This window comes from Carassius carassius, chromosome 21 (genome assembly GCF_963082965.1).
Source record: "Carassius carassius chromosome 21, fCarCar2.1, whole genome shotgun sequence".
NCBI lineage: Eukaryota > Metazoa > Chordata > Actinopteri > Cypriniformes > Cyprinidae > Carassius > Carassius carassius.
The window spans coordinates 4,517,054-4,534,426 of record NC_081775.1 but is presented as its reverse complement, the minus strand read 5'-3'; the positions used below and the strand labels follow the sequence as shown (position 1 = coordinate 4,534,426).

The 17,373-nt window shown below is 44.2% G+C and overlaps 1 protein-coding gene across 1 annotated transcript in view; it reads left to right on the top strand.

The window, feature by feature from the left end:
• LOC132097375 (cytosolic sulfotransferase 3) overlaps positions 1–15,635 on the top strand; it is a 28,973-nt gene extending 13,338 nt beyond the window's left edge. The window contains exons 3-8 of the mRNA XM_059503041.1: positions 10,025–10,153; positions 11,549–11,649; positions 12,394–12,520; positions 15,032–15,129; positions 15,219–15,393; positions 15,507–15,635. Coding sequence (XP_059359024.1) covers positions 10,025–10,153; positions 11,549–11,649; positions 12,394–12,520; positions 15,032–15,129; positions 15,219–15,393; positions 15,507–15,619 — 743 coding nt within the window. The 3' untranslated portion in view covers positions 15,620–15,635. The remainder of the gene's footprint in view (positions 1–10,024; positions 10,154–11,548; positions 11,650–12,393; positions 12,521–15,031; positions 15,130–15,218; positions 15,394–15,506) is intronic.
• Positions 15,636–17,373: the final 1,738 nt, after the last annotated feature.

Genomic DNA, 17,373 nt, shown 5'->3' with positions numbered 1-17,373 from the left:
TATAAGTTGATCACCTGGGTAGCACAGAGCTATTTGTCTCCCGGTGTGGCATCATCTTTGAAGGCTTCGGCGCTGCCCTCCAAGCCGCTGCGTACAACTACTCAGCAGCAGGTCAGGCTTGTGCATGTTTGCACACCATGGTGGTGTTACAGGCATACCAAACCGACCTGCTCAAAGAGCTAGATGAGGGTGAGCATTAAAATCTGAGGATATTACTGAGCTCAGGATGGCCACTGATTTGTCTCTCTGCACCACCAAAGAGACAGACTGTGCCATTGGACGATCTATGGCAGCTATGGTGGTGGCGTAGAGGCATTTGTGGCTGACTCTGTCAGATAAGGTTAAGACCAAACTCCAAGAAAAGTGTGCGTTCTCCATTACAGAGGACCACTTATCTAGGCATGGTGTAGGTTTTGACCACGATGCAGGCACGTATGTCACCTGCTCGGATTGAGTCAATCCTCACCGTAGGCACGAGAGTCAGAGAAGGGCTGGTCACTCACTGTCAAGCATTTTCAGAAACTACTGGGTCTGATGGCAGCTGCGTTCATCCTGATACCTCTTTGCCTGCTGTTCATGAGACCCCTACAGTCGTCAAGTCAAGTCACCTTTATTTATATAGCGCTTTTAACAATATAGATTGTAACAAAGCAAAATAGGAAAATAGTGTGTCAATGAATAATTTAATTCAATTATGTCATCATCCAGCTCAGTTCAGTTTCTGTGCAATCAAGTCAAAGAAAACACTGGTAACACATTAAGTGTCCCCAACTAAGCAAGCCAGAGGCGAAAGCAGCAAGGAATCAAACTCCATCGGTGACAGAATGGAGAAAAAACCATGGGAGAAACCTCAACTAAGTCGGGGGGCCAGTTCTCCTCTAACCTGACAAAACCAGCAGTTCAATTCCAGGCTTCAGCAAAGTCAGATTGTGCAGAAGAATTATCTGTTTCCTGTGGTCTTGTCCCAATGGTTGTCTAGGAGACAAGGTCTTGACTGTGGATCTGTCTCTGGGGCTCATCTACTTTTCCTGGTCTCTGCTGACATTCAGGGCTGTAGAGGTCCCCTCTAAGGGGTTGATCCACCATCTGGGCTGGATACATACTGGATCCGGGTGAGAGACATGGCACAGTCATCTAGCTCCACTGGGGCTGGATGCCATGGTGCCGACGTGGCCGAGGCTTCAACTGTATGCCTTTCCCCCAATTGTTCTACTCCCAGGAGTACTGGTGAGAGTGCGCCCGGAAAGGGTCTGTCTGCTGCATGATAATCCACCCCTGCCCGGAGTTGTGGAAGTTATGGGTGTGGCCCCTGAGGGGGAACAACTCGTAGCTTTCAGTCTCTCAACCAAGGTTGTTGAGACCATGCTCCTATCCATAGCTCCCTCAACGAGAAAACTGTATGCCTTGAAGTGGAAACTTTTCACTTCTTGGTGCGAAGAGTGCCAGCTCGACCCAGTTAACTACCTGGCTGGTAAAGTGCTGGAGTTCCTGAAGCCCCGATTCTCTGCAGGGCCCACTCCACCCTGAAGGTCTACATGGAAGCCATTGCGGCCTCCCACACCCCTCTCAGTGGCCAGTCAGTGGGCAGACACCCCCTGGGTAACACGTCTGATGCCTCCTGTAAAATCTTGTGTGGGACCTGGCTGTGGGGCTAGAAGCTCTCTGTAGGCCTCCCTTTGAGCCTATCAAGGAGATCTCTGATCGCCATATTGCTATCAATACTACCTTTCTTCTGGCAATATCTTCTCTCAACAGAGTTCGGGATCTGCAGGCTCAACTTCCTGCCCTGGCCAAAGCATTTCTGTACCCTCGAGTGGTGTATGTTCCTAAGGTCACCTCCTCTACACCATGGCCTGTCAAACTCCAGGCCTTCAGTCCCACCCCCCCCCCCCCCTTCAGGGAGCCGGACCAGCAGAAGCTTAATTGTATGTGTCCAGTGTGAGCACTTGGATGTATACATCAACAGAGTTGCCCTGTGGAGAAGGGCGGACCAGCTGCTGGTGTGCTATGGTCCCCCTAAGAGAGATCTTCCAGCTACAAAACAGACCCTCAGTCGGTGGATATTAGATGTCATCTCTATCGCTTATGTTGTGGCCTCCAAGGCCTTCTTGGCAGGTGTCTCTATGCAGGACATCTTCGACGCTGCAGGATGGTCTATGCCCCTAACCTTTGTCAGGTTCTATGGCCTAGAGACGAGAGCCATTCCTGGCTCTTCTGTTCTCTTGCCTTAGCTGTGCAGGCTTCCACAATAGGCAGAGATTTGAAAGTCTGATGGCATGGGCATTCTCGTTCCCAAAGCGTTCGCTGACACAGCTCGAGTTCCTGAAGAGGAACGTCTCAAGTTACGCAGTGGCACACTTCCAGTATCTCTTGCTTCACTTCTAGAAGCTGATACCGGTTTCACCTCTCCTGCTTTTAAGCTTCCTGGTTGCTTACGTCACCCACCTATGAAGTCTCACCCATCTATTGGACTGATTACCATGGTTATATATATATAACAGATGTTTCTGCTGCACTGCTCTCTTGATTTAAAAATTTTATCCATTATTATTACTATTAGTAATTATAATTCTATTTTAACATTTATATAAAAAAGATGTCTTTTTATGAAAATAATAAATTCTGATTAAAAAAAATATATCATAATAATTTGAAAGGACTATATTTCTTGAGGACATGATATTGATTCAACATATACATCTTGTAAAAAAATCTACTTTGATCTAAAAATGTTTTTGTTAACCCTTTTCAATAATTTAGCAAACCATTTTATAACTTTGAAGGTTGGTCATGTGCCTGGACATAAAAATGGACATATAACAAATATGCTTATGGAACTGCACTTTATCCTGTATATCCTGTATAATTTGCTGCAAATATGATTTCTGAATTTAGATTGGATTTTCCCTTCAGAAACTTGAAATTCCATTCTATCTTTCTTCACTTGGGCTATTTCATCATCTAAACTGATGTCCCTAACCTTTCCAAATTTAAAAGAATATACCTCATCTCTAGAATTCCATTGTAATTCCGACTGACCATAAAACTGGGGAATCTCCTGTAAATCAGGGCACATGACGATTTGCTAGGGTTTTCATTTCTTCTACCCATCTCAAAGCCATTACAATCCCATTATTTAGATAGATAATTAGCCATATGTAACCTATTCATCAAAGTGCACAGTTTTCTGTATATTTTGAAGCATTTGTATGTAACTCATAAAATCAGACCACAAAAATCTAACACTTTAACATCTAATAACTTTCCATGTCTATTGCCCAGTTTCAGATATAAAAAGACACGTGCTATGCAGGACATTTTTGACAACACCCAGTTATGTTTGATTAGGGTTAGAATCATATTTGGTTTGGCCAAGAGGACCCCATATGTCTCTTATAAATATAAGCCATGGTTTTACTACAATGAAAACCAAAAAACGTCTCTAGGTTACGTATGTAACCCTAGTTCCTCGAGGGAACGAGACGCTGCGTCAAATGCGCTTTGGGGAACGCGCCCAGCGTGAGCGACTCTGAATATAATATCTAATCTGTCTTATAGAAGAGCGTGACGTCACATGCGGGGTGACGTAAGCGTCCAGGAAGCTATAAAGGCACGAGCCGCGCAGCTGGCTTCAGCTTCGAGTACCAGCAAGCGCCGGCAGGGGTGCCGGGGGTATGGCTCTGAGACGCAGCGTCTCGTCCCCTCGAGGAACTAGGGTTACATACGTAACCTAGAGACGTTCCTCTTCAGGAACTCGAGCTGCGTCAAATGCGCTTTGGGGAACGAGTACCAACGCCGCCAGACTACCAAACCCCTGCCTAGTGTGTATCCGAAGAGCACAGCTTAGGACGAGGGGACTGAAATGCCTGGAGTGACTGGCATGTCTAAGCCATAGAATCTTGCAAAAGTAGAAAGCGTGGACCACCCCGCAGCATTGCAGATGTCCAGCATGGACGCATCTGCTAGAAAGGCCTTGGAGGCCGCCATACCCCATGTGGAGTGAGCCTTGGCTCCCGACAGCGGGGGACGACCAGAGGACTCAAAGTGGCGTTGATAGTCTCAACTATCCAATGACTAATAGTCTGCTTAGAAGCAGGAAAACCCCTCTTGGGGGGACCGCAGCATGCAAGCAATTGGTCCATTTTTCTCCACAGGGCAGCTCTGTGGGCGCATGCATCCAGCGCTCGAGCTGGACACACACAATTTAGCTTCTCTTGGTCGGGCTCCCGAAATGGAGGAGGACAGAAGGCCTTCAGCACTACAGGTTGTGGTGTGATAGAGGGCACCTTAGGAACATATCCCGCTCGAGGGTATATGAACACTTTGGTCATGCCAGGTGCAAAATCAAGATAGGTAGGGGCCACTGAGAGGGCCTGTAAATCTCCTACTCTCCTCAGAAAGGTAATGGCCAACAGAAAGGCGGTTTTAAGAGTCAGATGTCTGTCTGAGATATCTTGAATCGGTTTGAATTTGCAAAGAGCCTCTAACACCACACCCAAGTCCCAGGGGGGAACACGGGACCGTACTGGAGGTCTCAGCCTCAGCGAACCGCGGAGGAAACATGTAACTAAGGGGTGTCTTCCCAAAGACTGGCCATCGAGAAGGGTGAGGTAGGCCGCAATGGCCGCCACGTAAACCTTCAGCGTGGAGTGGGTCAACCCTGCAGATAGCCTGGCCTGTAGAAACTCCAGAACTGTACCAACTGGGCAGTTTGCTGGGTCTAGCTGGCGGTCTCTGCACCATGAGGTGAAGAGTTTCCACCTCAGGGCATACAGTTTCCTCGTTGAGGGAGCTCTGGATTGAAGGAGGGTCTCAACAACCTCAGTTGAGAGACCAGCTGCTAACAGTTGTGCCCCCTCAGGGGCCACACCCACAGCTTCCACAACTCCGGGCAAGGGTGAATTTTCGTACCCTGCGCCTGTGAGAGTAGGTCTGTCCTGATCGGTATCTCCCATGGAGAGCCGTCGAGGAGGGAGACCAGATCTGCGAACCATACTCGGCCCGGCCAGATCGGGGCTACTAATAACAGATGGACCCTGTCCCGGCGTACTCTCACCAGAACTCCCGGGAGCAGAGCAATAGGGGGATAGGCGTACAGATGAAGCCTTGGCCAGGTCTGTACCATAGCGTCCAGTCCCAGAGGAGCTGGATGAACTAGAGAGAACCAAAGGGGACATTGTGATGTCTCTTGAGTCGCACATAGGTCTACTTGAGCCCCTGCCAAATACTCTCAATATCTGCTTCACCACCTCTGGGTGAAGTCTCCATTCCCCGGGCCTCGGCCCCTGCCTCGAGAGTATGTCTGCTCCCATATTTAGTTTCCCAGGAATATATACTGCTCTTAATGAGAGGAGTTTGCTCTGGGACCACACCAGGGTCTGGTGCGCCAGCTTGTACAAAGGGCACGAACGCAGACCTCCCTGGTGGTTGATGTAAGAGACCACCGATGTGCTGTCAGTGCGCACCAACACATGGTGACCCCTTAGGTCTGGGAGGAAGTGCTTCAGTGCACGATAAACTGCTAGCATTTCTAGACAATTGATATGCCATGTTAGATGGCGACCGCTCCACAGACCACGGGCAGGGTGGCCACTCATGACTGCACCCCAGCCGGTGAGAGATGCATCCGTCGCTAGTATTACATGGCGACAAGGAGCTCCCAGCACCGGGCCCTGATTCAAGAACCAAGGTTTCTTCCACATGTCTAAGGCACAGAGGCAGCGCCGCGTGACCTTGATAGTGCGAAGTAGATTGCCCCTTGGGGAAAATCCCTTGGTCTTGAGCCACCACTGTAGGGGTCTCATGTACAGCAGGCCAAGAGGTATCACGTTCGCCCCCGAAAGCGAACCTCAGAAACTTCCCTTGTTGTGGAAGGATGGAAATGTGGAAGTATCCATCTTTGAGATATATTGTGACAGACCAGTCCTCGGACCTGATCTGGCCTACAACATGCTCGATCGTGAGCATTTTGAATTTCAATCTCATAACTGAACGATTTAAGACCCTCAAGTCTATAATCGGACGCAACCCCCCATCCTTCTTTGGAACTGTGAAATATCGGCTGTAGAACCTGGACTCCCTGTCTTGAGGAGGGACCACCTCGATGGCCTCCTTCTCTAATAGGGTTTTCACTTCCTGTTCCATAACCAGACCTTGCCCGGGGCCGACTATCGTCGGAATGACCCCGTTGAATATCGGCGGTGCAGAGCCGAACTGAATCAGTAGCTTTTTCTACTGTGTGCAGGACCCATTGAGATAAATTTGGCAGTAGTTTTCACGCTGCTAAAAAATCTATTAAGGTAATCAGTCTCTCGAGACTGACCTCTGGTGTAAGAGGCCCCCGCAGGGGCAGCGAGCGTCTCAGCCCCGCTACGCGCACGGGCGGAAAATACTGAGAACGATGCTCGCTGGGGACCGCTGCGCCCTGGAACACTGGCAGGGTTAGCAGACCGGCCCCCAGAGGGCGCTGAGGCGAGACGGGCACCGTGTAATGCGGTGTACGCCGCTCCACCCCAGTAGTGGCTGCCCTCTGCAGTCGTGACCGAAACGTGTCAGGACTTCTTAACCGAGGGCCTCACAGCCTGAAGTACGGCCCTCAGATCCGCCTTAGGCTGGGCAAACCCTGGTTCAGAGCGTTGCTTCAGCCTCCGGTCCCGACGCAGGGGGAGCGCGGGCGGCAACGCTCTGACTATAGACTGAGAGGGCTGCTCCCGCCCAGCAGCCCCTCCAGTATATATAATTACTCAGAGTGAGATAAGTGTCATTATATTCCTCAGAATTTAATGCAAACAAACAATCAGACGAGTAAACACGGTCTGCCTTGTTGGTATAATTCATATCTAACGTCTCATAGTCAGATAGATACTGAATTTAATTCCTCAGAATTAATGCAGTTAACCAATCAGACGAGTAAAGACGGTCTGGTTTTGGTAAGATTTAAATCAAAACTGAAAATGATGTAGTACACGCATTGCCTCGGCAACACGCAAGCCGCTTAGTCACACAAACAATATTAATCTCCTCGGAGATAAGTAGCTGCAGCTGTGAGTTCACAGAGGGGGAAGGAACCGCTTTGCGTGCTTCCGAACCTCGAGAATGAACTCTAAATCTAGGGAATACAGGTGGAGATAGGCAGAGCCGTCTTCGCCCCATCCTTAGATATGCGAGAAGCACAGTCAGCCCCCTTATTTTATTTTTTCTCTCGAGAGCTGACTGCGTGAGCTGCGCTCCTCATTAATGCTGCTCGTTATACAGTTAGGCATAATATGTTTGTGAAACTGATGCTTGTGTAACTGTTTGTCTGTGCAACTGATGTTTATGCAGCTTATGTTTGTGCAACTGCGAGCTCATCGACGCCCTCCGTTTCAATGTCCTCAGAGACAAAAAAACAAAAAAAAGGCGGTGCGTCATGGCCGTCACCTGGGGGGGAAGGACCGCAGCACTCGGGCTTCCGCACCCGGAGATCGGGCAGATCTGGCGGGTGAGGTAGAAGATAGGGACGCGCCCGTCTCCATACCCTCCAGCAGATCTTATCTGCGAACCCAGCGAGTGCAGGCGCCGCTCCGCCTCGGCGAAAGCGGGACCGACACCGCGAGGAACGCTGGCGAAGACTCCCCCTTGAGAGAGTCCTCCGGGATCAAAGCGTCCACACTGGCTTGTACCAGTGCAGGCAGTCGGCTCCCTCAAGAGCCGAAACAGCGTGCCTCAATCCCAGCCAGACCGCGCACAGACCGTGTATTCCCACTCGTGATGAACACACAATCTGAAACGCGATCTGGATTCCCCTTTCAGATGTCTCGTCTTAACTTTGCTCTTTGACTATTGCTTACTCTTTGTGGAGCTAATAGTGACAAACAACAATAAATAAGACTGACAAGACAGAATGACATGCACACACAGAGCGCTTGCTGGAATACGCGAAGCTGAAGCCAGCTGCGCGGCTCATGCCTTTATAGCTTCCTGGTCGCTTACATCACCCTGCCTGTGACGTCACACTCTTCTATAAGACAGATTAGATATCATATTCAGAGTCGCTCACGGTGGACGCGTTCCCCAAAGCGCATTTGATGCAGCTCGAGTTCCTGAAGAGGAACCATAGTTATTGTAGTTATTCCTAATAATACTGACACATATAAAGACTTGTCTCGAGAGTTTAGCTCTGTGTATGTCATAAAAATAATGTTTTTTGTTTGGGACATTTTATAAAAACATGGAAATGATCTATGTTGGGTACTACCTTGGCCCCATGTAGGTAGTCTGTAGAGGACTGATTGTGTTTGCCCATGCCTGAATCATATGGTTAATCAAAGCGGGCCCCATGTGTGTTTCCTCATTCAGAACTCATATAGATATTTACTATGCGGGTACTACCTTGGCCCCATGAAGGCAGCTTATATGGAAATGATTGTATTTGCCCATGTCAGACCCAAATGTTAAACCCATATGGGCCCCACTTTTATTGCCCATTTGTTTTATTGCCCAAACACTAATTTCCCATTAGTGATCCATCTAGGACCCACACGAGAAGCCCCCATTTTTTCACCCATGTTGGATCTACTTAGCCAACCCAAGTGGGCCCCAGATAAGATGCCCATTTTGGGACCATGCCCACTTGGTACCCATACAGCCCAATTATAAACCATGTGGGCCCCACACATGTATGATGGCTGGCATTGTTTGTTTGGCATTCTGCCTGACTGTCATGCTATAATTTAAGGAAGACATGTATGATTCTACATTATTGGACTTGAGTGATTAGCCTGTTTCCTAATGCGAATTAACTTGTGAAATAACTGTGAACATCAACATCGCCTCCTTATCGTGTGTTGTTTGTTGTGGATACTCTTCACCCCACAGTTGGGTCCTGCAAGTCAGGGGAGAGGAAAGTGTTTAACTTATTCCTGTGTTTTTGTATGTGGATTAAAGAATGAAGTGGGTGGGTGTGTTAGGGGCGATCAGTGTAAGAGGGAAGTAGGGGAGTATAACAAATGGAGTAACATGGCTTAATTGTGTGCAATGTAGGTTGATCTGCTGTTTTCAACAGGGTGCAACATGTTATTAAAGTACTGAATTTGAAAATTCACTGTGTGTGTTTAGATGAATTGACGTGGGGGACTGCGTGTTGTCCCGTATCATTTTCTTCCATCCTTCTACTCGCGCCTGTGCCTTTATAAAAGTTTTATTTATTCCATTTGCAATAAAGGACTTTTTTCTCTCTGGTACAACAACTGGTTGTTGAGTTTTATCTTGACGCACAAACATTTCAACGAGATTTATTATAATATTATGTCTCAAAAGATTTTTCATTATATGACCTCTTAAACTTAACCAGTAACTAATAATAATATGAAATTTAAAATGGAGGTTTGCTATGGTAATACTAAATTCTATCTCATTGCATTGCCAAAGTAATTGTTAAATTATGTATAACAAAAATTGTGTATTATCGTGTATAGCAGAACATTTCTTAGATAAGTTACAAGTTATAAATCTTAGATGTGCACTGTGCACTAAATCTAAATCTGCATCGCAGAAAGCGCTACTAATGGACTAGCAGTACTAATTATATAATTTCTTGGTCGCTGTGATTTTTCCAATTAAGACATGTTCCTGGATCAACATCTTCTGATGATCCTGGATCAACATTATTGTCCGAAAATATAGACTTAGCCCACTCCCTACCCCTAAACCTAACCCTAGCCATAATTTATTCCTAAAATCAGTGGAAAATGATAGCTGATTAACAAGGATGTAGAAGCACCTAACCCTGGTTGTAAGCCTAAAACAGATATTTTCTGAAAAGTTTCAATTCTGATTGGTTGATTGAAATGTTGTTCTAGGATCAACAAGGATGTTGATCCAGGAACGTTTTACTTGGTAAAATCACGCTGGTCATAATTTCTTGTATGCTGGTTTTTTTTTTTCTTTCTTTTTTTTCTTCTTATATGTTTCTTGCTATCTTGCTATGTTTCTAAGGAAAGAGACTCAGGCATGTAATATTTTCTACTCTCCACTGATTTTCTAGGTACCACCTGGGTGTCATATATTCTAGACCTTCTGTACTTTGGTAACGATTCTCCAGAGCGCCAGACTTCCCAGCCTATCTATATGAGAGTGCCGTTCCTGGAGTCATGTTTTAAAGTGATACCATCAGGTCAGAGACCAAAGCATAATAAGTAAAATGTTCTTTCATTTTATTATGTGATTTTTAAAAGCCTAGAATAAGAGCACCAAACTACACACACTGGTATAGGGAAATATGTTTGTCTTAATAGATGTATTTAAAGGGGTCATCAGATGCCCATTTTCCACAAGTTGATATGATTATATCTGGAGTCTATGGGTATTTTTGGGGCCTGGAGAAGTATTGTCATGCCCTGACATTTGTGCTTTTTTCAGTTTCTTATAAGTATCTAAATGGGTAAAGTCTAATCTCACTGTAATCAGCACAAACTGGGCTATAATATGTGAAATGCATGTATGTACATGATTGTATTTTTGAGAAAAAAATGCGTGGTTAGTGAAAAACTAAAAAATTTCAAACACTTGAATAAGGCCATAAAACACATAAAGAACAATGGTTCTATCTCTCTCATGTCTCTTCGTTGAGTATTCACGGAGTTACAGTTCATTTTTAATGACGTGTTTGTAAATGAAAATCATCGCAGACAAAGGCTGCAGACAGCACACCTTGTTTGTTATCTTTATTTTATAAGTTCACAAAGTTTTGTTGTTATTATGTCTGTATCCAAAAAAAAGTAGACCCTTTACAGATTCGATTGATGTATTGATCTTATCTGTACGATTAAAACTGAAAGTGTAATTTAAATTCTTTTCGGGGTTATCAGGAGAAAATGACTCATAACGCGTATACGCGTTAATCGACTCCAGAGGGTTAAGGTTATTTAACAATGTTAAACATCAAATTAATCTTAACTCTTGACCTGAACTGTGTAACAGCATGTTGAAAACATAAATAACTGGAAAAAAGCTAACCACAATATTTGTAAACAGAAGTAATGAAGATTATGGTGTTTTTAGTGTAAGTAGTCCACTGGCTCAAAAGAAAGAAAAAAAACTGTTGAAGAGCAGTAACCCTTCAAAAGGTACTAAAATACTTTTAAGGAACAATATTTAAGTTCACCCTTTTAAGTTTACATATGCACCCATTTAGGGGTAAATACAGTAAGCTACAAAGGTGTCTGTAGTTTATTCTGTTATGCATGATGTAATCTGGATTGTGATTCCTTATACCCTGCATAGTTTTGTTCATTCTTTAAATTGCTTTTACAGCAGTGAGTCTTTAGTATAAGAGCAAATAAGATTTGGTGTCTTAATGTAGTTTCTATGAGGCACTGTCCATTATCATTTTAAACAAATTAGAATGTTGAGGCTTTTTATTGAATTGTAGGAGCCACTAGCCAGTACTCTTAGGATACATTAAATAAGTTAGAAATGCTTAAAATATTGTTTATTCACTGTATGCCTTGATCTAACCACAATGACAACTAGGACACTATTAATTAAGAACCATATTTTTGACTTTCAGGGACAGAACTGGCTGATAATCTGCCCAATTCTCCTCGCCTCATCAAAACTCATTTACCTATTCAGCTTGTGCCCAAGTCCTTCTGGGAGCAAAACTCAAGGGTAAAGTATATGTAACGTCTTTCACTCCGTAATGTGATATAGCTGGCAACATGAAATTAATCTCTTGTAGGATGATGTCAAACTCTTACACACATAATGAACACTTTTGACGAATGTGTATAGGCTTTCCTTTCCTTTCCTTTTTCATGCCTCTCAGTGTTTGGTGTGGTCACTGACAATGATTTTTTAACTAAGCAGTATATTTATATATATGCAGGTGACAAAGTAAAGGAAACTCCATGAGATTGAGTTGCCCTGTGCATTTTTCTGCCGTGGCTTGCCCATTTGTGGCCTTCAAATAATTACAATGTTGTTTTGAGTAATCACCTTTATCCTATGAAACATTCCTATCCTGATGGAAGTAGTCTTTTCCAGGATGACAATGCCCTCAGCCATAGGGCACAAGGGCTCACCCACCGAATGGTTTGATGAATATGAAAATTATTTGAATCATGTTCTATGCCCTTCACAGTCAACCCAATTGTATACCTATGTGAGATTTGAACAGATGTGTTACACAGCGCTCCACACTTTTGCCTAAACTAATTGATTGCTTAATAATAGTTAGTAAATTGTTAAGTTTAGGTATTGCGTAGGATTGGGGCTGTATATGGTCATGCAGAAAATGTACTTTATAAGTACCAATAAACAGCCAATCTGTTAATAACAGGCTTGCTAACAAGCCACTAGTTAACAATGAGAATTGGTCCCTATAATCATATTATTTCTGTCCACTTATTTCAGATTGTATATGTAGCACGGAATGCAAAAGACAATGCAGTTTCCTATTTTCATTTTGATCGAATGAACATGGGACAACCTGAACCAGGAGACTGGAACACCTTCTTACAGAAATTTATAGAAGGAAAGAGTAAGTAAAATATTTTGTAAAGTAATTAAATTAAACTGTATAAATAAAGAACCATTTTTGATAATATATTTATATATTTATACTTACATACAATTACAACAAAAGGAGAGTAAATATTTTAAAGTTCCCTTTCAGTTGGTCACATTCTACGTTACATCAGAATGAGACTGACGAATGGGATCTCGCCCGAGAGCCCAAACACCTTCGAGTGGTAACAAAATGAGCCAATGGTACACAGAGTACCTTGGTCTGTGGAATTTGCATCACGAGCTCCGCCCCGCTGTGCGGGTATATAAGGAGCAGTGCGAGGAAGACCTTATGTTGATCGCCGGATCACAAGGCTGGCTTGAGTCCTCGGGAGATGAGGATTCGGCTGCATAGCCTCCCTGGGAGTGCCAGCATTGCCCAAGTCCGATCCCGAGCTGACAGTCGTGCTTTCCCGGGCAGCTGAGAGCATCGGGCTTGAGTGGAATCCTCCACCCTGTCCTGGGTGCTCGAGGCTGGATGATTGGTTTCTGGGGGCTGCTTGTGCTGATCGCCAGCACCCCCCCGCTGCTTCCTTTCTTTCCAGAAGTGCACCAGGAAGTGACCAGTTCATGGAAGGCACCTTTAACTGCCCAAAACCGTTCTGGTGCTTCCTCCGCCTTCACTGCCCTTGATGGCGGAGCGGCCAAGGGGTATGCTGTGATTCCCACAGTGGAGAGTTCTGTTGCGTTGCAACTGTGTCCTCAGAGCACCTCCACATGGCGTGGTGGTCCTAAGCTTCCCTCCAAGGCCTGTAAGTTCTCATCCACACTTGTGGCCAAGGCTTACAGAGCTGCTTGTCAGGCCGCTTGTCCTGCACGCCATGGCCACCCTTCAAGCCTACCAGGCCAAGCTGCTCAAAGAGCTGAACGGGGCAGTGCTAACCCAGGAGTTTTGCAGGAGGTGCGCACCGTTACCGACCTCGCTCTCCGGGCGACGAAGGTTACTGTATGTCCTTGGGTCAGGTGATGTCCACTCTGGTGGTCCAGGAGCGCCACCTATGGCTGAACCTGGCAGACATGAGGGAGTCTGATCGGACTCAGCTCCTCAACTCCCCGGTCTCCCAGGCTGGCCTCTTCGGCGACGCGGTAGAAAATTTTGATCAGCAGTTCTCTGCCGCCCAGAAGCAGTCTGAGGCCATCAAACAGATCCTGCCCTGGCGGCCTGCTGCTGCCTCCACTCTGCCGCCAGCGCAGCTGCCTCAGCCACCTCAGCCTTCTCATCTCCTCCACTCCCGTGGGTACATTCCCTTGACCCCACTGGATCGGTTTCTGGGAGCCTGGGTGGAGCTCCCCAGGCCATCCCGCTGGCTCATCCGAATGGTTACGCGATTCAGTTGGTGGGCAAGGATGCTCCTGTCATGCACGCGGAGGTCTTGACCATGCTGGCAAAGAGCGCGATAGAGCCGGCCCCTCCAGCTGACAAGAAGTCTGGCTTTTACAGCCCCTACTAAGAAAACAGGTGGGCTATAGTGAATCCTGGACTTGCGTGCCTTGATCCGAGCTCTTCACAGACTTCCTTTCAACGCCCAAGCGCATTTTCGAATGCATTCGTCCTTTGGATTGGTTTGCAGCAATCGACCTGAACGACGCGTACTTTCATGTCTCCATTCTTCCTCGACACAGACCGTTTCTTCGGTTTGCTTTTGAGGGGCAGGCATTTCAGTACAAGGTTCTCCCATTCGGGTTGGCCCTGTCTCCCCGTGTCTTTACGAAGGTCGCAGAGGGAGCCCCGGCTCCTCTCAGGGGACGAGGTGTCTGTATCCTCAACTACCTCGATGACTGGCTGATTCTAGCTCACGGTTGTGCGAGTACAGGGATCTGGTGCTCAGACACCTCGCCAATCTGGGTCTTTGGGTCAACTGGGAAAAGAGCAAACTCTCTCCTGTGCAGAGGATCTCTTTTTCTCGGTATGGAAAAAGACTCTGTCACCATGTTCACGTAGCTTACGAACGAGAGCGTGCAGTCACTGTTGAATTGCCTGAGACAATTCGAGGGCAAGAGAGTGGTTCCTCTGAAACTGTTTCAGAGGCTCTTGGGGCATATGGCATCCGCAGCGGCAGTCATACCATTCGGGTTACTCCATATGAGACTGCTTCAGCACTGGCTTCACGACCAAGTCCCGAGATGGGCATGGCAACAGGGCATGCTCCAAGGACCTCTCATTTCTACAGACTGGCCTTCCCCTAGAACCTGTGTCCAGACATGTTGTGGTGTCAACAGATGCCTCGGATTGCTCGTGCTGCTCCTTATATACCCGCACAGCAGGGCGGAGCTTGTGATGCAAATTCCGCAGAGCAAGGTACTCTGTGTACCATTGGCTCGATTTGTTACCACTCGAAGGTGATTGGGCTCTCTCTCTCTCTCTCTTTCTGACATAGCGTCTCTGTTCCCTCCTTCAGGGAATGAGGGTTACATACATAACCTAGACGTTCTTTATTATGTGCAAGAAAGTTACCACTAAATCTTTTTTAAATATTTTCTTTAGAAGTGTTTGGTCCTTGGTATGACCATGTCAGTGGATGGTGGGAGAAAAAACAGACTTATTCTAACTTACTGTACATTTTCTATGAGGATTTGGTTGAAGTAAGTAGTTCTGTTCATAATGTTACCTTTTTATGAAGCATAAAATGTATTTATATATGTTTAATGTGTATTCTCCATGTCTTACTTAGGACACAGGACGTGAGGTGGAACGTTTGTGCTCCTTCTTGGGTTTGTCAGTCTCAACTAAAGAGAGGGAGAAAATAACAAAAGAGGTTCAATTTGATGCCATGAAACAGAACAAAATGACCAACTATTCCACTATCCCAGTCATGGACTTCAAGATCTCACCCTTCATGAGGAAAGGTTAATAAATAACTGATCTAATTTAGTCCTTCTGAATTCTTTTAGGAAAAAAAAACAGAATGAAAGAAACATTAGTTAAAATAATTGCTATTATCATCTTTCTGTTCCAAAAGGTAAAGTTGGAGACTGGAAAAATCATTTCACTGTAACACAAAATGAACAGTTTGATGAAGTCTACAAACAGAAGATGAAGAACACCACTGTCAAGTTCCGCACTGAGATTTGATTGTTTTATATATATATATATATATATATATATATATATATATATATATATATACATATATCATTTTTTTATCTGGGCATGTGAAAAGTCAGGGGAAAAAATCTGGGAACGCTGAATAAAAATATCAATCTGAATATTAATATTTTATGTTAAAATATATTCCAGTTATTTGTATATATTCCATATGCCAGTGTAATATGCAATAAAGAAAACTATAATTGCAGCATTAACAATTTGTGACCCGACAATTTCTTCTAAAAGTGATAAATGTGTTTTTATATAAAAGCATTGTGAAAGAGCAGGCTTATCACTAATTTCAAAGACAGTGGTGCTTATTCAGATGATTGAAATATAATTTAAAATAATAGTGTATAAACTGTCCCATCACAAATATACTTCTCATGTTCAGTACAGTTTGTTGGTGTCAGCTCTTTCACTTGTTTTATTAAAAAGCTAACCCGAACACAGAAAAATGCATTGAGACAAAAATAAATAATTAAATATAGATTCAGGGGGAAATTTAGTAAGAATGACTAGTGTCCGTGTTTTGTTTTTAATGCACTGTATGCTTTATTCTAAGTCCCACAAAAGAATAAATAGCAAATAAGGAAAGTGGATACTCCACTACTGCAGTCCAGGGTCCTGAATCATCTCTTTAAAATGGCCAAATTCTGCCTGACAGTTTACCATGTGTGATGGATTGCCCATGTGCTTGTACATTATTTGAGCTTAATTTGATGAATTACTGATGGTGTGATCAATAATAGCATACCTGCTTTCAACAATTGGCAACAGCACAATGTCAATTTTACCATGCAAACAGTGCATTCTATAAAGACAAATTTACATAGAAAGCAGACTTTAGCTGAAAAGAATAATAAATAATAATAATAATAATAATTCATTTAAAATATGGCACAGCATAATACATGCACAGATATTGTCTGGTTAAGTCAAAGTGTTTGTTTTCTGCTATGGCACTGATTTTGATTTATTTGTTTGTTTTTAAAAGGAAACCGTATTAAAATGTTAATACAGCATGTTAATATAGTTGTCAGTGACTGACAATGAATAGGCAACTGAAATCACTTAACAAAAACTTGTTCATCATCCTCTGACTGGAATCAATATACAACATCCTGTTTATTTCTAAACATGAAACCAATATTAAAACCGCTCCTTGCCATTTTAAAAGTGAAAGGGAGAGGAACAAAACTTTTCAACTAAACAAGAAATTGTACAAAGCATATTATCATGTTTCTTTCATGTCACACTTAAATGGTGCACATTAACATTTCTCAGGATGTGTATCTGTTGTATTGTCCTACGGACAGATAAGCTTGGATAAATGTAGTGTATCTTTAGTCCTTATTCTGCCAGTATCAGTATATTTTGTAAAAGGAAAGATTCACAGTATGCATTAAATTTAATCAGAATACATCATTTACAAAAACAAAAAAACAAAACAAATCGAGTATATACATAATCTGTTTAAGTTACACTCGCAGTATTTTATAATTTATTGCTCACATCAAAGTTCTGTATTGAATAAAGTAGTGATGAGTTGAGCATCCAGCTGTGTTGAAATTTTTCCTAAACTGCTGAATATATAACAACCACCAGTCATCTATATCAAAATTATTTTACTAAACATAACTCCAGTTGTAAGAATAGTATGTTTTAGGTATGCTGCATTGCAAGAATAACCTGGAAGTACAAAGCATGGGCCAGAAAATCTACTTGTTCTGGCACAT